General features: G+C 44.2%; 1 protein-coding gene across 9 annotated transcripts in view; it reads left to right on the top strand.

Moving 5' to 3' along the window:
- Positions 1–21,174, top strand: part of SCHIP1 (schwannomin interacting protein 1) — a 164,967-nt gene that overhangs the window by 27,892 nt on the left and 115,901 nt on the right. Inside the window, exons 1-2 of one of the 9 annotated variants that reach the window (XM_073023486.1) lie at positions 3,224–3,432; positions 3,961–4,623. In XM_073023486.1, coding sequence (XP_072879587.1) covers positions 3,979–4,623 — 645 coding nt within the window. In that variant the 5' untranslated portion in view covers positions 3,224–3,432; positions 3,961–3,978. Of the gene's footprint in view, positions 1–3,223; positions 3,433–3,557; positions 3,867–3,960; positions 4,663–21,174 lie in introns of those variants that run through there. The other 8 variants (XM_038002298.2, XM_073023487.1, XM_008008553.3 and 5 more) reach the window with 8 other exon arrangements.

Here is a 21,174-nt window from a genome sequence, read left to right as displayed (position 1 = left end):
CAAATCCAGACTCTGCCATCTACCTTACCAGCTTTTTGACACTGGGCGAGTTACTTAATCTCACTGTCTTCAGCCTCCTCATCTGTAAGTAGGGATAATAGTAGTTTCTTCATAGGATCTTTGAGGATGATATGAATTAGATATTATCATTAATAATTCCAGCAGCAAATACCTATTAAGCTCCTATTCCATTCCAATTACCGTGAATGAGAGAAATTGTCCCCCACTTCATGGAATTTAGAGTATTTTTTTCACATTAGAAGCCCTGACCCATCTAAGGGTTGGGAAGTCAATGCAGTAAGGCGTGACCAGATTTAGTTTTACATGAATTCGATATGATTTTACAAAATAAGAGTTTTATGAAACTTTCTTTCCCTTGCATATACTTTTATATGAATGTGTGGCCTGTGTCTTGATATAAAATGTATTTCCTATCATGAGTCTAGTAGAGAAGATTAGCAATTAAACAGCAACCTCAATATGCAGTGAGTGTCATGGGCACATGCGAATGTCACCTGACCCAGTAAGGGCAGGTGTAGAGAATCAGGCAAGTTTTCCCTGAGGAAGTAACATTTAAGCTGAGACTTGAAGGATGAGTAAAAATTTACCAAAAGAAGTGGGGTGGAGGAGGAGAAATAGTTCCTTTAAGAGCAGTGAGTAGACCCGGGTGGGTAGGGGAGTAGTTAATGAAGCAAGGGAGAAACTTGTTCAGATTTGCATTTTAGTAAGGCCACTCTGGCTCCATGAAAAGAATGGGCAGGAATCAGTTGGGAAACTATTTAGTAATTTCAGGACACAGCAGCCCATAGGGTGGGGGCAGTGGGTATTTGAGAGGGACCTTGTATTTAGGTAGATTGACAGGACTTGTTGATTGATGGGGAAAGGTGCTGGAGCCAGAGCATGAAGGTGCTTATCCCACACCTCTGATGTCTAATTTACAAAGGTTTCAGGAGACAAATCTAAGTCTGAAAGCTCCAAGCCCCTAACTTGAAAAAATGTTCCTGTAAACAGGAAGACAGAATCTTTCAATCACTTTGCAAATCATCTCCCTATCCTGCTGGACATATCTGCAGGCTGTTGCTGGGCCTAGGAGTTGGCAGAGCTTCCTGTTCCAAAGTGGGAGGGTTCCTGGCAGGAGATGGAAGGCTGGAAACAGAAAGGAAACTGGGCTAGCCAGGCACCTTGCGTGAAGAGAAAAGAAGGGAAACCTGGTACTTTCCCATCTGATCCAGAAATATCTGGTCGGAAAATAATTTAAAAGTACAGGTAATTCAAAGATGTTTATATTTGGCTTTGAAATGCCATGCATTTTTGGCAGTAGACTTTCTTTGCCAAACATTTTTCTTAGGCCTTATTTTGCATTCCCTGAACATGGACCATCTGGGCAACAGGGGGATGAGCCCAGAGCTCAGAGGGAGTCTGGGTGGGTGGCTGAGGAGGTCCTAATGTTCAAAACCTGGAATGAAACCACAGCTCTCTCTCATCACCCCAGGTGATCAGTACTTATCTGTCTACCTGTGTCCTGCCACAAAGCAGGGAGCTTTTTGTGATCTAAGCCATGCCAGGTCATAGGGTGAACTGAAAAACAGCTATCTAATTCCCAGCACATCAAATGTTTCCTACTCACATCTTCCTACTGACCGGGGCACCTCCACCCGCTGGAGTGGCAGGCAGGGCTCCAGAGCAATCTCAAAATCAAACCATATTTGGAGCACAAGACAGGCTGTTTACAGATGTTACCATAAAAGACAATTTAAATAATCATCAGTACCGTTTTACAAAAGAGCTGGCCAGACCAGAAGGCCCCTTTTCCAGTTATTCCTAAGATTGCTGCTTCCAGAGGAGTTGAAAGGTTAGATTATCTTCCCTGGCTCAGGTCTACCTAGGACAGGAGAGTCCTGCCTCACAGAAATCACTTCAAAAAGGGTCTCAGCACCACATTCCACTAGGGCTTAGAAGAATCCTCAGGGTGGCAGCCACTCCCTACTTAGGAATCCCATGCATTGCCCTGTTCTTCCATCTGGACTGTGCCACGCCAGGGAAGTCATTTGGTCCAGGCTAGAATTCACTGGGAATAATTAGCAACAGGCCCAAATCTGGAAGTTCAGAGAAATTGGTTCTCTCCAATTTGTTATAAAATTAAGTAATATTTTTCACAATCACCACAGAGAAAACAGCATTTCCTAGTTTCCCAGTTCTTACAGGTCAGAATGGTTGGTTCACAGGAAATTCTTAGTAGGTGCTCTGTGACGCATCTATGTTTTTCCAAGTGTTGGTATTTTTCATTTCACAGAACCTTCTTCCAAAGGAGATTAGCTGCCAGACTCAGGCAGCCCGTACATTTTTGAAAACGCCAGCATAGGTTTCTTTGACTTAGGTACCTGAAATACCTAAGGAAGCAAAGGCAGCGGATGTGCCAGGGGCACCCTCACTTGATATCTACCTCTTCCCCTCCTTTAAGGTCCCCTTGATTGGAGGTGGCAGAGAGTCTCTGGTGGCTTGCCCAACCCTTTAGAACATTCGCCCCCACCCGCTTCCTCCGTCTCCTTGCCAGACAGGAGTCCTTTCTCGCACTTACCCTCCATTCCCCATACACACACCTCGCTGAGGTCATCCTCAGCGTGCGGCCCGGAGGGGAAAGGAAACGTGAGCTAAAGCAACAGGTTCCACCCACAGCCTGAACTTGGAAGGGGATGCGGCGGCGGCAGGGCGGCTGGAGCTGTGCAGTGGAGGGAGAGGAAGCGGCGAGGAGGAAGGTGGAAGGGAAATGATGGTGCATGACCGCCGAGCACACGTCACTCGGGCTCCCACATGGGCTTGTGTATATGCGTGTGTGAGGGGAGGGAGGTCCTTCACAGGGTCACTCGGGCATTTCCGCGTGGAATAGGAGGTGCCAGACTCGTGTTCTGGGGTGCTGGGTGGCCTCGGCGGGGTAACGAGTCACGCAGAGAAGACGGCTTGAGGCACGCCAAGAAAATACGGGTGTCGGCGTAAAAATACACCACTCTCCCCAGCGCGCCGCCCTTGCTAACTGGCTGGATCTGCGCCCCTAACGCCCAGTGCCCCCTTCTTTTGGGCCTATCCTGGGCCCCTCCAACCCCATCCCAGCCTGCCTCCCGCTCCAGCCGCTGCCGCGGAAACCCGGACTGCGGACTGCGCCGCGCCCGGCAGCCTCTGGGCATGCTCGGTGGCGGGACCGGCTCCACCGCCAGGAGGGCGCGTCCTCCCTCCCCTAGGGCGGTGGCGGCGCCTGCAGCGACTTGCCGCCGCGCCCCGGCCAGGAACACCTTTTGGGGAGGCGGGGGACCACCCTGCCCGGCGCGCGCCGAGGGTGCTCCCCACCCCGAACCTTCCGGTGGGTGGGAGGAGGGGCCGGCCAGAGAGGCGCGGAGGCGTGAGTGAGACCTCCAACTGCCAGCGGTTCCTTAGAAAGTAAAGCTCGGCTCCCGCGCGGACCGGGGCTCCCAGCCGCGGGCGGGGAAGGGGCGGGGAGGGGCGGGGCCAGGCGGGGGGTGGTCTCAGCGCCTAGAGCAGGGTGCGAAATTAGTAGCCGCCCACCCTCTTCGCAGTTCCCGCCCCCAGGGAATTATAATTTCCTGGGAAAGTGTCTGGTTCTTGGAGAATCCTTGGGGCGGGGTAAAGGGGCGCGCCCGGCGCAAAATGGTTAATACAAAGTCTGCACGCGCCGCGGGGCCCCTCGTATGAAAAGTGTACGCGCTGGTGGCTGGGCACCCCTTTGCTAATTTGAGGGTTAGTTACCGGCAGGAAGTCTGGCTGTGCGAGAGGAAAGGCGGGCAGGAGGGAAGCCTCAGGCTGGTGCTGGCTCGGACCCACCTCGGACGCACCTCGGACCCAGCGGGCGCAGGGTGCGGGGCCCTGGGCCGGGGCGTTCGCGGCGGGCGGCGGGAGGCTGGAGCAGGCTCGGCCCAGCGGCTCACTCTCTCTACCTCCTTCCCGCAGGATTACCGAGAGGATGGGATGGATCTAGGCAGTGACGCCGGCAGCAGCAGCAGCAGCAGCCGCGCCAGTTCACAGTCCAACTCCACCAAAGTGACCCCTTGCTCCGAGTGCAAATCCTCATCGTCGCCGGGGGGCAGCCTGGACTTGGTGTCTGCCCTGGAGGACTATGAGGAGCCCTTCCCGGTCTACCAGAAGAAGGTGATTGATGAGTGGGCGCCGGAGGAGGACGGGGAGGAGGAGGAAGAGGAGGACGAGCGCGACCAGCGAGGGTACCGGGATGACCGCTGTCCGGCCCGGGAGCCGGGGGACGTAAGCGCCAGGACCCGCAGCGGCGGCGGCGGGGGCGGGGGCAGGAGCGCCACCACCGCCATGCCGCCCCCGGTGCCCAACGGCAACCTCCACCAGCACGACCCCCAGGACCTTAGGCACAATGGCAACGTGGTGGTGGCTGGCCGGTCGAGCAGTTCCCGGGGCCCCCGCCGGGCGATCCAAAAGCCCCAGCCGGCTGGGGGCCGGCGCAGTGGCCGCGGCCCGGCGGCTGGGGGGCTCTGCCTTCAGCCCCCAGACGGCGGGACGTGCGTCCCCGAAGAGCCCCCGGTGCCACCTATGGATTGGGAGGCGCTGGAGAAGCATCTGGCTGGGCTGCAGTTCCGGGAGCAGGAGGTACGGAACCAGGGCCAGGCGAGGACCAACTCCACCTCCGTAAGTTGGCCGGGGTGCGTGCCCACGCGCGCACACACGCGTACACACCCCGCGCACAGCCCGCACGCCCCCTCCCTACGCTCCCGCCCGCCCCCGGCCCCATTCATTCTTCCTTGAGGGTGGGGGCCAGGCCGGAGAGCCTGCCGTCTGCTCCCCTGGGGATAAGGTTTCTCGGTCTGTGAGCTGTCTGGGTTTGCAGGATGGGCGGAGAGGAAGGAGGAGCAGCCAGAGGGCAGCGGAAAGTCGGGTTAGTGGAACCGGCGACTCATTTTAATGGAATTACTTGTGGAGACCAGGTTGTGAGTCACTTGCCTGAAAATAAATCCGGGGAGATTCTGGCACCAAAAGTCAGTGCCTGCGGGGGTATTTCAAAACGTAATAGTTGTGGCTTTGTCAATGGTGGTGGCTCTCCTCTCGTTGCTACTAATGTCTCATCCGTATATAGGCTTGTCCCTATGCACACGCACACATTCTCCTGCCCACACCACCGGTCTGGCAGCGGGGTTCGTTCCGTCTTGCGTTAAGCAGATGCTCCTGTATTTGGATAGGTTGATTTTCCTCCTCTAAGACTTTCTTCCTTTATGAAACCCGAGTTATTGTTGACCTGGGGGAACGGGGTAAATGGATCTGTCAGGATAAGGGAGGGGTTCTTCCCTCGGTCGCCTGACTCACTCCCTCTGCTGTGAATCCCTCCTTGTTTTGATAACCGAGCCACTTACAGTTTCTTACCGGAGGCTACTGCCTCAATTCAGGAAAGCCAGACTGGGAGGGGTGCTGGAGTGGAAAAGAGGGAGGGAGGAGAGGAGGGCTGCATCTATAAGAAGCAGCTCTGGCAGGTTCACACTTGTCTCAACATCTTTTTTGCCCCTGAGAGACGAGCAGATAAATGACTTACAAGAAAACCATCATGAATGTAGCTCCCCTGTTTAGCACTGTTTTGAGATAAAGCAACAGTTGTAATTTGAAATCATTAATGATGATCCTAATTAGGGCTGAAGGGCATAGTTGAAAGGAGCTGCTTTCTGTGTGTGGCAGCCGTGTGGCAGGTGGGAAAATGCTTGCCTTGCAGGTGTAATTTTTGCGACACCAGGACCACGGGGCTCCTAAAAATTGGGTGCATGCACTTCTGACTTCAGGGGTGAGGATGGTAACTGTTTCACAGAGAAATTTCCGTGGTTCTATCAGAGAGAACCCTTGGCTGACAGCCTGCTGGTTAGTTTCCCTTGGGAAACTACTTATGAAATTAACATACTTATTTTAATCCCAGCTGTTTAGGAGTTTACCATAGCCACTAACAGAGGTGGAATCTTTCCATTACAGCCAATACTGTCTCTTGTAGCTTGCAATAGAAAATATCCTTTTCCCACTTTGTGCTTGAGAAAAATACCTCATTAATACCCGGGCTTGAACAATGACTGGGAAATAAACAAGAAGTTAGTTTACTATTGCATGACATTTATACATTCCAGGAACATTTAATAATTGGGCATACGTGCAAAGTTAGGGTTTGATGGTGACAGTGAGGTCCATTATTCTAAAGTTGTGAAACAAATTGTTTTTGAGCTCCCATGTATGTGCTGTGTGCCAGGGATGGTTCTGGTGCTGTGGTTACACATCAGTCCACATGGGGCTGAAATTCTGGTGAGGGAAGGTAGGGATACAGACTGCCTTCCCTCCAGGAACTTAAAATTTGATGGCTTACCTAGCACCACCTCCTACCCCCACCCCCAACACATACACACCTCTTCTGGTTATTGTGAAGACTATGAATCTTTTCTTCTTGGGCAGTCTTTGAAACCAATGGTGTATCCTCTCCTAGTGAACAGTTTGCATATTTGCATATTTGGGTTTCTTTCCTTCACTTCCAGCTTTCCTGGAAATGCCTCTTCTGGTCATTTCCTCTACAAGTTACACAGAGAAATTTAGATTTCATTGTGTCAAAGCAAGGATGTGTACAGAAAAAAGGGAGGAGGTGGCATTGGAGGTTAATGCTGTATTTTTTCATGTTTTGGTTTGTGTTTGAACAAAATTACTAGTCAATGTTGGTTTAGAATAGTGTTTTACAAACAGTAAGTTACCCATGAAATCACCCTAGCATTTAAAAAAAAAGAAATAAAATAGAATGTTTGATAGTGTATTGCAGGGAGTCAGTAAAGTTGGTGATTTTTAAAACTTTTGTTTAGTTTTATATGGATGCTGGGTTGCAACATAAAGTTTACTTCTCACTATGGGTCGCTGTTATAAAAGATTGAAAAGCACTGATTTAAATCCTGTTTAGTGCTGCCTGGAGTAAGGGAATTTATGACCATGAGGACAGAAACCTGAGAACAACAAAGGAGCCGTGTGGAAGAGAAGGCCTGCCTTGAGGGAACTGTTCAAATCCAATGATATTTTACTCCTCTTTAAAGTGTCTTGTATGAATATATTTAAATGGCATTAATACACACCACTAGGAGTGGGGTATACAATGAAAAGGGGATAGCTTCTCTTCACCAAGTAAGCCTATTCCTACTTCAGGGCTTTTGCCCTTCTGTTACCTCTGCTTGGAGGCAAGTGTCTGGTTCCTTCTCATCATTCCAGACTCAGCTCAAGTCTCACCAGTTCAGAGAAGCTGTCCCCCACCACCCTTCTTAAAGTAAAGTAACAACACTCCACCCAAACTCAAGCACTCCTGGTGTATTGTTTTCTTAGTGCTTGTCACTGTCTGACATTATCTTATTTAGTTCTCTATTTTTGGTTCCTCTGAAATGTAGGTGGGAGTGCAAGGTTCTTGTCTGTTTTTTAACTCTATAACCTATTGCCTGGGACATTCCTGGGATGGAATAGGTTCTGAAATATTGAATGAGTGAATGAATGAATGAATGAATGAATGAATGAATGAATGAATGAATGTTTATAACAGCAACACAGCCCACACCTAATCCAACTCCCATTTTACAGTTGAGAAAATTGAGGCCCAGAGAGGTTAAGTGATTTGCCTCAGACCCAGTGAGAAACTTATGAACAGGGTTTTGTTCTTTCTTCTGACACCAGTCTAGTTTTTCCCCGCTCTTTTTAATGCTTAAAATAATTTGAAATAAAAGGAAAAGAAGCAGCTCCCATCTCCCTGAAACTTAAAGGGTTTGCTATTGACAAGTCCCTTATTGCACTTCCTTAGAATTAAGGACATAAGTAAACTGGGAAATCATCAAAATTCCCTTACTTATGAGTCTCCTTTCACAGACAGGTTTTTGTATTGTTTTGTTTTAATGACATACTGTTGGGTTCTGCAGAACAGAATAGTGATAGAATTCAGGTCTCCTCACTCCACATCCAGTGCTCTTTCCTTCCTCTCAGTTGCGGCGATGCACACAGAAGGATGACTGAAGTCTCAAAAATGGGAAGACAATCAGCTGTCCCTAATTCAGGAAAGATTGAGAGGCAAATTTAAAAACACACAATGTTTAGGTGGTATTTAAAACCTAGCACTAACCTTCACTTTCTGATGGGTTTAAACAACTAATCTCTGTCTCTTGGTATCTGTGGAGGGTGATGAGCTTGGATGCTGTCAGGAACTGTCTTTGGTGTCAGAGCCTGCAGGGGCCTGAGGAGTCCTGATGGAAACACTCTGGTGACTGGATCCTTGCTCCGTCTCAGAGCTGGGGGCTCAAGACAGACCTCCAGCACCTGGCCACGCCCTCCACTGTGATGTCAGCACCTGGGGCAGCCATATCCCCAGTAGTTTGCATTGTGCCTGGCACAAATAAATGCCTGACACATGCAGAGAGGGTGAGGGGCTCTACCCAAAAACCGGAACTACTCCCAGAAGTGCCCCTTCCATGGGCAGCCCCTACTCATCTGGTGTCAGTGTGCTTCTCACAGTCTTGCCCTGGGCTTGTATTGCCTCTTGTGGGTGAACCCTCTTATTAAATTCAAGGGCCATAGACATAGTAAAGAAAGGGTCTGGGGTTGGTGCCTTTGATTTCAGATTAGGAGTCCTGCTTGCAGAAGTTCATGTTTCTCTTAAATTCTTATCTTCTTGCCTACTGTGACTCTGGTGTGCAGGATTGAACAGTTTTCTCTCTTATGACAGCAGGCCACAAATAGTCGGCTTTCTCTCTTCTGCTTCTCCAGGACCTTAGTGCATCACTGTAGCCCTCTTGCTCCTGTTCAAAAGACTCTGTGGACCTGTCACCAAGTAGGGTGGGAGGGCCACTGCCTCAGTGTACTCTTCCTCCTAAATGGAATATAATTGCACATCTTTTTCTCTGTGTTTTTCCCTGAGGCTTCCTCTCCTTCAGGGGACGTGTGTTCCTCCATGTCTAGCCTGTTTTCTGTCTCTGAAGACTCAGGCCATTTTGACTTTTTCTTTAAAAATAGCTTTATTGGCCAGGCATGGTGGCTCAGGCCTGTAATCCCAGCACTTTGGGAGGCCGAGGCGGGAGGATCACCTGAGGTCAGGTACTCAAGACAGGCCTGGCCAACATGGTGAAACCCCGTCTCTACTAAAAATGCAAAAATTAGCCGGGTGTGGTGGTGGGCACCTGTAGTCCCAGCTACTCAGGAGGCTGAGGCAGGAGAATCGCTTGAACCTGGGAGGCAGAGATTGTAGTGAGCTGAGATCGCACCATTGCACTCCAGCCTGGGTGACAAGAGTGAAAATTTGTCTCAAAAATAAAATGAAAAAATAAAATAAAATAAAAATAGCTTTATTACAGTATGATTGACATACATCAGCTGTACATAGTTAAAATGTACAATTTGATGAGTTTTGACATATGTATGGCACATGTATGTGTTTTGACACACCTGTGAAACCATCATGAAAATCAAGATAACGAACATATTTAGCATCCCCAAAAGTATCCTTGCGCTCCTTTATAATATCACCATCTTATCCCTAGGCAACCAACTGATCTGATTTCTATGTTATAGATTAGTTTATGTCTTCTAAAATTAACATACGAAAATGGAATCACATAATATGTGTGGATTTTTGTCTGGCTTCTTTCACTCAAAAAGTGATTATTTTGAGATTCATCCATGTTATTGTATATATCAGTAGTTCGTTCCAACACTTGCTGAGTAGTATTCCATTTTGTGGATATACCATTTTCATCTGTTGACAGACACGTGCATTGTTTCTAGGTTTTGCTATTACAAATAAAATTGCTATGGACACTCATGTACAAGTTGTTTTACAGATATACACTTTATTTATTTATTTTTGGGACGAAGTTTCGCTCTTGTCACCCAGGCTGGAATGCAATGGTGCTATCTTAGCTCACTGCAACCTCCGCCTCCCGGGTTCAAGTGATTCTCCCACCTCATCCTCCTGAGTAGCTGGGATTACAGGCACCCACCATCATGCCTGGCTAATTTTTGTATTTTTGTACAGATGAGGTTTCACCATGTTGGTCAAGCTGATCTTGAACTCCTGACCTCAGGTAATCCACCTGCCTCAGCCTCCCAAAGTGCTGGGATTACAGGTGTGAGCCACTGTGCCTGGCCTGAATATACACTTTCATTTATCTTGGGTGAATAACTAGAAGTAAGAATGGCTTGATCATGTAGTAGGTGTATGTTTACCTGTATAAGAAGCTGCCTAACTGTCTTCCAAGGAAGTATTATTTTACTTTGCCATCACATGATGCTTAAAGCAATGAACGAGGTTTCTCCTCTTTCCCATTGCTCTATTCCATCTGCATCCTGCTTTCCAGGACACCTCCCTTCAGGTGGCTGGGTGGCTACTTCCTCCCTCTTAAGAGAAAACAAGAAGAGAGCAAGGAGATCACTTGTCACATCCAACCAGTCTTTACTCCTGTTGTTTAAAAAAGGAATCATTTTTAAATTAGAGAAGAGCTCTAGTTGTAGACTCAACACATTTTAAGTGCAGTTTTATTATTTTTTAGTGCCTATGACAGGTGCATTTTCCTCATTTAATGAGAAGATAAGAACAATTTTAATTGACACGTTAATTGAAAGCAAATTCTTCTGATGAAGTTATTTCCAAAGTACTTGAAAATAATTTGTCTTTTTATTTGTTTATACTGTTAGCTAGTAGCACACTTTTTAAATTACCTACATTTTTTCCTAGAATGGTACTAATTATAGGTTATTTTCAATGTATTATTCTGTAAGAATTATAGCCCAGTTACTCCTTCCCCATCAATGACGCTACTAAAGTAGCTTAAATGGCTGAGTAGTTTATTTCCTTAGTTACTTGGGCTATGTTTAAATTACACAAGTTTCTGTTTTGTAGACTGAATTAAGATGTCTTTAGTATTCCTACAAAAATAGTAAAGTTTATAAGTTTAATAAGTTGTGTGATTCTGCAGCCTGGGGCACAGCATTGAAAGCATTCTGTGTGGAATGCAGCTATCACTTATTCCTGTTACTTGGAGAGCATGACATGACAGTGTTAAATTTTTTTTTTTTTTTTAACTATAACTGGAAATTACCAGGGTGAAATGTATTGTGCTTCAACCTTTTTCCTTGAAATATCTTGTACTATAATGAAAAGTTCTTTGCCTACTTTCCTATTTATGATAATTTTTGCTTAAGAGCTACAAAGGCTGCTCCGTCTACTGGCATGTACTCTAGACTTCAAAGAAATATGGTTAGGTTTTTGTCTTTTTTAAAAAAAATTAGGTTGCAGGTAAACCACAATTCTTAATTTAAACAATTCCTAATTTAAACAATTCTTAAAATTTTGAAAATATACCATTAGTTCTGGGGCTATATGTGTGTACAATTATTATTGGATGGATCATTGTATTGTAGAACAGTCTTTGAAAATGTAGTTTGATTAAAAGAAATCTTTGCCTACCAATTAGTTTGCACATAGTAGACCTTTAAGTCATCGTCCGGAAAATTTTCAGGATGCACATCTGAAAAACAGAGGCAGATATTCTTATCACACACTTGCAGAGCTTCTTGAACACCTCACCTCCCTCCATCCCTTCCCGCTCCGCCTGCATTTCCAGTTCCGGACTCCTTGCTGGCATTCCTGACAGAAATCTCACACCTGACAAACATCAGGCCAGACTCATCAATTTCTGATTTTGATTCCTGGCTCTTTTGGTGACATCATAACTACCTTTTTTTTTTTTTTTTTTCCAGACAGTCTCACTCTGTCTCCCAGGCTGCAGTACAGTGGCACAATCTCGAGTCACTGCAAGCCCCACCTCCCAGTTTCAAGCAATTCTCATGCCTCAGCCTCCGGAGTAGCTGGTAGTACTACAGGTGCCCACCACAACGCCCAGCTAATTTTTTAGGGATGGGGTTTCTCCATGTTGACCAGACTGGTCTCGAACTCCTGACCTCAAGTGATCTGCCCGCCTTGGCCTCCCAAGTGCTGGGATTATAGGCATGAGCCACCACGCCCGGCCCATAACTACTTTTATTTTGAATTCTCTCTTGTCTTCTTATGGGTATGTCTCTTAATAGTCCAACTATCTTAAATCCCCCCTCCCCCTTAAGCACATATTACACATTCCCTGAAGTGTAGACATTTTATGTACAGTTGTTATCTGGTTGGTTAATGTATTTTGTGCCAGCCTTTCTCTTTAGTTTTTTAATTTACTCAAAGTTGCTACACTATAAACTTTCTTATTAGTGCTAAAGTAGTAATTCCAAGTCCTTTCTTAAAAGCTTATCCAAATGCTGTGATATTACATTTGCATTTTATTTATTTATTTATTTATTTATTTATTTATTTTTTGAGACGGAATCTTGCTTTGTTGCCTAGGCTGGAGTATAGTGGCACAATCTCGGCTCACTGCAACCTCCGCCTCCTGGGTTCAAGTGATTCTTCTGCCTCAACCTCCTGAGTAGCTGGGACTATAGGTGCCAGCCACCATGTCCAGCTAATTTTTGTATTTTTTACTAGAGACAGGATTTCTCTATGTTGGCCAGGCTGGTCTCGAACTCCTGACCTCAGGTGATCTGCCTGCCTCAGCCTTCCAAAGTGCTGGGATTACAGGCGTGAGCCACTGCGCCCGGCCTATATTTGCATTTTAAAATAGAAATTTGTTTTTATTTCTGGACCTCTGTCACTGAAGAGATAAATGGTCTTGTTTTCTTACTTTTGAAAATCGGTCCCTTAGTGTTTTAATGAAAATGGCGTTTTCTGATGCTTTTCCTTAGCTGCTAGATGCTCCCTGTGCTCTCAGCACAAATACACTTTCTACTGTCACTTACAGGGAGACTATTTTGCACCAAACTTTTGTAGAAATTCAAGTGTCAATTGTGAAATTGAGCATTTTCAATAGAAGGGTAATAGGATTTTAGAGATAGAAAGGGATCCTGGGAGATCATCTCATCAAACGCTCACTATTTTCAAAGGAGGAAACTGAGGTCTATGAAGATTACACATCTTCACCCAACTTCCTCAGCCCAAGTCTGACCCAGCCTCAAGTCACCCGACTCCTAATTCCCACTTTTAATGTCCTATGCCCCACTTCAGTGCTTCAGTGGATGCCACCTTTAAATTTTTTTTTTTTTTTTAAAGAATGGGTGTTCCCCAAATTTAATTTGGAGTACAGATCCAGTTTCATAATTTAAGAGCTTCCAAAACTGGAATTAGATTCTAATTTTTATGATTTCGTAGAAAAGATTTCATTTCATTGATTTTTTTCCTTTTTTAAACCTATGTTGTCAGAACAATTATAAGATTGCTTTCTTCCTTTTAGACTTCAGCTCATCACTGTGTATGTTTCTAGCAACAGAACAGTGCTCTCCCTGGATGACAGAAAGCTAGGGGAGAGAAGATCTCTGTGTGGCTCACCCCACATGTGAAGACAGATTTTGTTCTGTCTTAAAAAGTACCCTCCAAAAGGAGAAATAACAAAACCAAGAAAGGGCTAGTAGGAAAGATATTTGTGGGGTTCAGAAGCAGCCCATAAAATCGTCTAGATTAGGATGCCTGGCATAGTTAGAATATGTGCGAGAACTTCTTATTCCACTTGTATGCCACTTATTTGTACTTAGAATTTAAAAGGCTTGCTGATTTTTAGTGTTTTTGAGTGTTCCCTGGTGAGAGCAAGAAATAGAAAAATGAATATAAGGAAAGGGAAATACATTTGAGTTTTTATTTGTGTATTTCCCCAGTTAAATTTGTAGGACTGAACTGTCCTTAATTATTTGTCTTACATCCAGGATCATTCTCCTTCACTTACCAAGTCTCCAGATCTGTAAGAGCTCTCCTTGTTTCTCAGACGCTCTTGCTTCTTTTTCTTGTTTGTGTATTTGTTTTGACTTAGTTTTGGCTACTACTTCCGTTTTGTGAAAAATTATCTTCCTGTCTTCTGAAAATGGAAGATTAAAAAAAAAAAAGTCATTGTTGCCCTTTGTATGTATCTGTTAAATAATTATATCAATCATGTTCTGTCACCGATCCTTGTCACTTGTCTTTGTTCTCATTTATGCGTATACTTAATCTATGTTTTTCTCTCCATTGACCGATTTTTCAATATTTGCATCATTTTATGTTATTTTCACTTTTTCCCTACTCTAGTGGTTTATTTCCCGTAAAGCGTAGGCAGTTCAAAAGATGATGTTTAGGCTAGGAAAAGCCTAGGTGGTAGGAATTATCCCAACCAGTGTTTTGTTCAGCTCCAGGTTGATAGTTTTTTAAAAGGTACTTGTAAACCCATTTTTTTGCTACCTCTAACCAACGTGTGATTGTATTAAAGCCAAACTTACTGAAAGCTAAAGAGTTACCAACTTTTTTAGTTGGATTTTGTGTATCAGGTTTTCTAATTATTGCCACTTGTATCTGTACATTTTACTGATGCCTCTGTATCTCCACCCAAACATTTCATATTTATGTGTAACCTAATAACCTCTTTGGCTCATCCATCATCAGCAATATCACATTAATCCTTTTCTTTCTTTTTTTTCCTTCCGTTTCTCAAAGTCTCTTCTTAGTATTTACGGTTCATGAAAGTGACTGTGAATCTTTCTTCCTTGGGATATTAGCATAGTAGACCCAAACAAAAAGCTTCGGTTTTTATGGGTTACAAGAAGCACTGCATTAGTCTGCTCCTGATTTCTGCAAGTTCATCAATTCAAGAGGGTTTTATTGCCCATGTCCGAGATGATTGATCCCTACAAAACTCTGCCTTATAGAAAAAATGTCTTAGTTATTCACAGAGTTGGTTTTTGTTTTTGTTTTACAACATATTGCAAAAAACTTCTATCAAGAAAGTATGTGGAGTTGGGCTTTTCCAGGTGCAGGGGCAGGTGATTCTCCATTTGCCACAGGTTGATGGGGCTACTTTTCGGGATGCTTGGGAAAGGGCAGAAACCATCTCTGCAGTCTCCCAGCCAGGACTTCAGACAGTAGATGGTCTGACTGTGCCTCCTTGGGCATACCCCAGTTGATTGGGTCATGCTGTTTTCCCTCAGCAGCACACGCCCCTTTCTTCCTCTTCTGAGATCTCCCCACTGTAGTCCTCAGCCTACCTGTTTCGCCTTTCTCTCCTGTGCAGGTTACCAATTCAAAGTCCCTAAGAAAGTGGCTTATCTAGCACAGGGTGCCTGTGGTGGCCAGGACCCCTTGCCAGGCCCACTCTTGTACTGCCTGATGTTGGAGAGATGAGGACAGGCACTCCCTAGCCACCCAGCTGTGCCAGGGTCGGCCTGCTCACACGTGGGTTGTAGTCATGCCTAGAACAAAACAATTGGTAAGTCTTGGCAGCTCCTAAATGAATGTAACTTGATTCTGCTTCCTTCTTGATTTGCCATATATGGAAAGAACTTTGCTTTCTGAAAAAGTTTAAAGGGAATGAGGTAATTTCCTCATAATTCCTAAGATCTCCAGCAGTGTTGTAAATATAGATTCGAGGTTAGAGTACTAAAAAATAAAAACAAAAGCAGAAAAGCTGCTGTGCTGTGAAATGCCAGGGTATTTTTAATGTCAAATCCAGCAGCATAATAGTTTTTACCTCTTTTCCCCACCTAAAGAAAGAGTAGTGTTAAAGATATTTCCAAAATAAAAGGAGTCTGAACCTCTAGGAAACTGGTACAGTATCATCTTAGAAAAGAACCGGAAGGCTAATCTACACTCATAAAAATAACATGTTTTCAAATAGTTTCAGAACCAGTTCAGTCTACTGTTTTTCTCTTCATGACACCAGTAGCTAAAAATTACCCTACTTAATGAAAATTGCAGACGATTTTTTTTCTTTATGTAGTCTTACATAATTTTTGGTCCATTTTGACCTAGTCTGACATTTTATTTTGAACAACTACATCTTAAGTGCTCTGTCCTTTTTGTTTCCACTCTAAAATTGGTTCTGCAAGGAGTAAGAGAGTAGACCATTGGGGTTTTATTTTTGAACACTTAAATTGTATAACCAGTAATCTGTTAGAGTTGTTATCCTTCCTACAGTGACCCCATCATCTAACCCAAATAGCCTTTAAAATAAGAGCTCATTCCAGAAGAACAACTTTAGGCAGCAGTAAATTTAAAACATTTTGAATACCTGCTCTACTGTGGTATAGTGATCTAAATATTAGATTTATTTTTCTTGTATCTCATATAGAAACTCTAAACAAAGCAGATGAACAGTTGTGTCTGTATTAACATGACTAAAGCCCCTGTAGAGTTCCAGTGTGCTGAAAGTCAAATTAAAGCTCTCTTTTTTAGTAAACAATCACACTGGGAATGAGAATATTAGAGCCAAGAGGGACTCCAGAGCAAGGGTGGCAAACTCGGATGCTTCCAGAGGTCACATAGGTAACCCATAGGAGCAGTGGGCCCAGTGGGAGAGGACCGTGGTGTCCTGGAGGATGTGTCCCGGGGTAAAGAGGCAGCTGCTGTCAGTTGCCACCTGACTTTGTGCCATGCCAGAACATGGTCTCAGTGTTCTGATGTGTCAGGAGCAGCCCAAGATCCAAGCCTGAGATGTTATGAGCACTATCTTGACTATTACACATTGGCAAATAACTTTAAATATACATATACATTTGTGAGACTAACAAATATCTGCTGTCCGGAATACTGTCTCTAGGCTACCAGTTACCCATCTCGCTCCTAATCCAACCTCCTCACTTTTCATAGGAGAAAACTGAGATCCAAAGAGGCTAAATGTCTTACCTGAAATGAGGATGAGTTGGAGCAAGGTGGGACCATTTGCCAAGAGGTCTGGTGAGATTGTAGAAGAGATCTTAAGGAGGAAAACCCATGAAGGAGTGTTGTTCTTATTTATTGACACCAGAGTAGCTCTTTTTTTCTCCTTTCAATGCTTAAAATAATTAGAAATAACAACATCCAAAGGAAAAAACAAGACCCACTACACGCCTCTAGTTCACTTAATTTTTATACACATCCCATTACTTAGCATTTACTTTTCTCTTTCATCTTCAAAGCAGTTCAAAAATTGATTTGTTATTTGTAGTCAGGGAAATGTATCATGATTTATTTTTTATTATTTATGAATAATAAAAAGGGAAGAACTCTTTAAGAACAGGGTATCTGAAATGTAAACACACACACATATGTGGCCTCAGCTGTTTCATTGCTAGAAATTCATCTGAAACCATTTAATTCCAAGGGGTGGTGGTGAGTCTTTATAAAATTTATTGTTGTATAGAATCTAAAGAAACTTCAATATTGCTCAGTCATATTGAGACTTTATTTAATTGCAGTTGTCATACATAATATGGTGGAGGACCTGTTGAAAATGTAAAAGTTGGGACTTTTTTTTCCTCTTTGGAACTATTGGCTCCAAGTACAAAGGTAACATAGATTCCAAATAAATTAAACAATTTTGGGATGTTTATTCACTTTTCTTTAGAAAAATAGAAAACATTTTTTATATATTTTTTAAACTTATTTTGAAATAATTTTAGATTTACAAATAAATTACAAAGATAGTACACAGAGTTCTCAAATATCCTTCGGCAGCTTCCCCTTTGTTAATATCTTATATAACTAGGATGTTTTTCAAGCTATTCATTTTTCAAGAAATGAACATTTACCCAATACTATCACCTCACCTACAAACTTTATTGAGATTTATATTGGCTTTTGAAATTAAAAAGGGTATACTAAAACTATTAGACAACTGTGATAATATATCTTCATAGGCTGTGACTTGAGGAGGGAGGGGAGAGTTAGGTTCCTCCACATTCTACACTGCCCCTCCACAAAGCCATCCCAAACAGGCATGAAATTTAAGTAAATATGGTGCTAATATATTTGCTATGTAAATGCTTTTGAAGACAAGCCTCTTCTTCCAATCAGGTTGCATTGCCTCTATCCCTCCTCGGTAGAACTCTGGGGCTGCCTCTGGAGAAGACAGATGGAGTGAAGGGGCAGATAAAGAGAGAAATACGTGCACACACGGCCTGTGGAGGGTGAATCTCCTTTTGTGAGGGAGGAAGGAGTGAGGGGGCTGTGTTGTGAGTTCTGAAGTGTAGAAATAAACTTGACCACAGTCTGCTTTCCATCTGGGCTGTGGACAGCCACAAGTTCTCACTTGTTATTTGCTCCCTGATATCCAATTTTTTTATTGTTTTAAAGTAGAAAACAACTTTTCAGCTTGGGAATTTACTTCTTTAAAGTTAAGTTTCTGGTGGAATTGTGAAGGCTCTATGAGTGTCCGGTGAAAGTCTTGGGAGAGGGTACATTACAGGCAACCCACAGAGGTGTAAGTGACCTGTGGAACAAATGCCACTCAGGATGTGAAAGGACTGGGTTAAGTCATGAGGAACAGATTAGAAATGGTATAGAAAAGGGTTTGGGACTCTTGCAGAAGTGGAAAAGGAGAGGGAAATTGGCACGTCAGGATGTTCAATATTTGTTCACTGATTGAATGGTCAGAATTTCAAAAACTAAAGCACTAATGGGCACCAGGCATAGTTTTGTTGCCCATAGAAGGATGTCCCCGGTCAGGTGCAGTAGCTCATGCCTGTAATCCCAATACTCTGGGAGGCCTGGGTGGGCAGAACACCTTGACATCAGCCTGGCCAACATGGTGAAACCCTGTCTCTACCAAAAAAACAAAAGCAAACAAACAAACAGACAAAAACTGAGTTAGCTGGGCTTGGTGGCACACACCTGTAATCCCAGCTATTTGAGAGGCTAAGGTAGGAGAATCGCTTGAACCCAGGAGGTGGAGGTTGCAGTGAGCCAAGATCACACCATGGCACTCCAGTCCATGAAACTCCATGGGCTCCATCTCAAAAAAAAAAAAAAAAAAAAGAAAAGAAAAGAAAAGAAAAGAAAAGAAAAGAAGGATGTCCTTGTGACTCAGTGAATTCCCATAGAGCATCTGGCATCTGGTTTTGTCAACAGGATCAGTAATTTCCTCTTGTTAAATTGTTTTAAACTAATTATATGTTCAATATATTGTGGATTATGATAGCACTAACTCAACATTTCTTTCAGGAAAATTGTGTTTTCTGGACCACAGTGATTTGAATAGCTCCTTCAACTTAGATATTCTTTTGAAGTTCATTACATGCTGTGTTGGAAGATGGGACATATTGGAAATACCCTCCTCTAATTTCTTAGGTTCTTCCTCCTATGATGGATGTTCATGGGTTTTGGTACCCAGCATGAGTTACCCTTCCTAAGAGCTCCCAGCTTCCTTTTGAGGAATTACCTCTTCCGAGTCATATGTGATTTTGGTGGAAGAGTAATTACAAGTGGCTGACTCATGTTCTGGGAATCTCAGCTCGAACTCCTTCTCCTCCTCCCCTGGCTCTACTGCAGGTGGAAGAGCTCCCAGGGACTTTATGTCTAGAGCATTTGCAGCAAGGTCCTCAGGGACAGTCGGAGGCCCTCGCAGTGTTGACTGTTGCCAAACCCATGCTATGAAGGGACCATGGCTGTGACTTCTGCTTCCTGACCTTGTTTCTACTTGTTTCCAAAGTGCCGCTCCACTGTCTGCCTCCTGTTGATTCCATGGGTTTGTTAGCCAGTGTTGGTTTTATTGCTTGCAAGTCAGGAACCCTCATTAATCACAGCAGGCAGTCTCTTGACTTAGGACTCAAGTTCAAACCATGACAGGTGAAGACCCAGTATTAATAAATACATTTCTCTTGCCCAGTCATTAAATATCAAAGGTGTAATGGACCTTAGAGCTCATCTGGCCCAATCCCCTATATTTTCCTCCAGTGGTGAGGAAATAAACACACCAAGTGAAAGAGATGTTCAAAGTGTCATAAATGTAACATGCCAAGTCGGCATCCTACATAGAGACATCAGGGCTCACTGGTCTTGACATCTTGTCCACACACCCTCACCATACTCCTTTACCTCTGTGACCCATAGTGTCCACTTATGGGATGGGATGACAGGGCAGAACCTAGGGTGGCACCAGTGACTTGGAAAGGGTCACAGGTAACTAGCCCCTGTAGGGATTTGACCTGTTACTCTGGTGGTGGTAATACCAAGATTCAGACACTGAGCTGAAATGTCAGCATCTAGCTGCAGCCCCAGGTGTGCCTGTGTGCTCTGATGCCAGCTCAGACGCGTCCACTTGATGAGGCGGAGACTGTGCATGAGGAGGTGGCTATCAGCAGCCCCAGGAATCAGATCGTCATCTCCTTATGATTATTGGGGATAAAAACAACTAGTTTTACAGCATAAATTTTATATTTTTAATGTAAATTAAAGATTGCTTTCTAACCATTCCTTATCTTGTAGAAACTGTTTTTGTGTGTTCTAAGTGTAGCAAGCAAGTCTCTGAATTCTGCGGGCATAAATGTTCTGAATCCATTTTGGAGCAAGAGTTATTTATTTATTTATTGAGACAGAGTTTTGCTCTTGTTGCCCAGGCTGGAGTGCAATGGCTTGATCTCAGCTCACTGCAACCTCTGCCTCCCAGGTTCAAGTGATTCACCTGCCTTAGCCTCCTAAGTAGCTGGGATTACAGGTGCATGTCACCGACACCCAGCTAATTTTTGTATTTTTAGTAGAGATGGGGTTTCACCATGTTGGCCAGGCTGGTCTCAAACTCCTGATCTCAGGTGATCCATCTACCTTGGCCTCCCGAAGTGCTGGGATTATAGGTGTGAGCCACGGTGCCCAGTCAATAGTTATATTTTTAAATTGCTTATGTGAAGCTTTTCAGCAAAGCGTAGCACACAAAATGATGTCTGCCAAGAATTTTCTTAATATATGCCATTATTTTTTCTTCATAACTTTATTCAGTGAGTGAATATTGATTGAATGCCCACTATGTGTTAGGTATGGAGGACAGAGAGGAGTGGAAATTGACCGGGAGCTGTCATGTCATGGAGCTTGCGGTCATACAGGGAAGAGTGACAGAAATCACATCAACACACAAATGTGGTGGGTGCATCCCAGGAGGGCGACAATGCAGGAAGAAGTGGACAGACACACACTAAACCTGACCTAAGGAATCACTTGTCATCTCTTCCCAGGACAGGGCTTCTCTGTGGCACAGGACCACTAGCCTTCATACCCTTGCACTAAAAATCTAGAAAACATCCAGAAATTATAAAAAAAAGCAAGCATGTTCACATTGTGTCGTATTTAATAATAATAGCTATTAT

Source organism: Chlorocebus sabaeus, chromosome 15 (assembly GCF_047675955.1).
Source record: "Chlorocebus sabaeus isolate Y175 chromosome 15, mChlSab1.0.hap1, whole genome shotgun sequence".
Taxonomy (NCBI): domain Eukaryota; kingdom Metazoa; phylum Chordata; class Mammalia; order Primates; family Cercopithecidae; genus Chlorocebus; species Chlorocebus sabaeus.
Note: the sequence above shows the minus strand (reverse complement) of the source record. Positions and strands in the feature narration are given on the sequence as shown.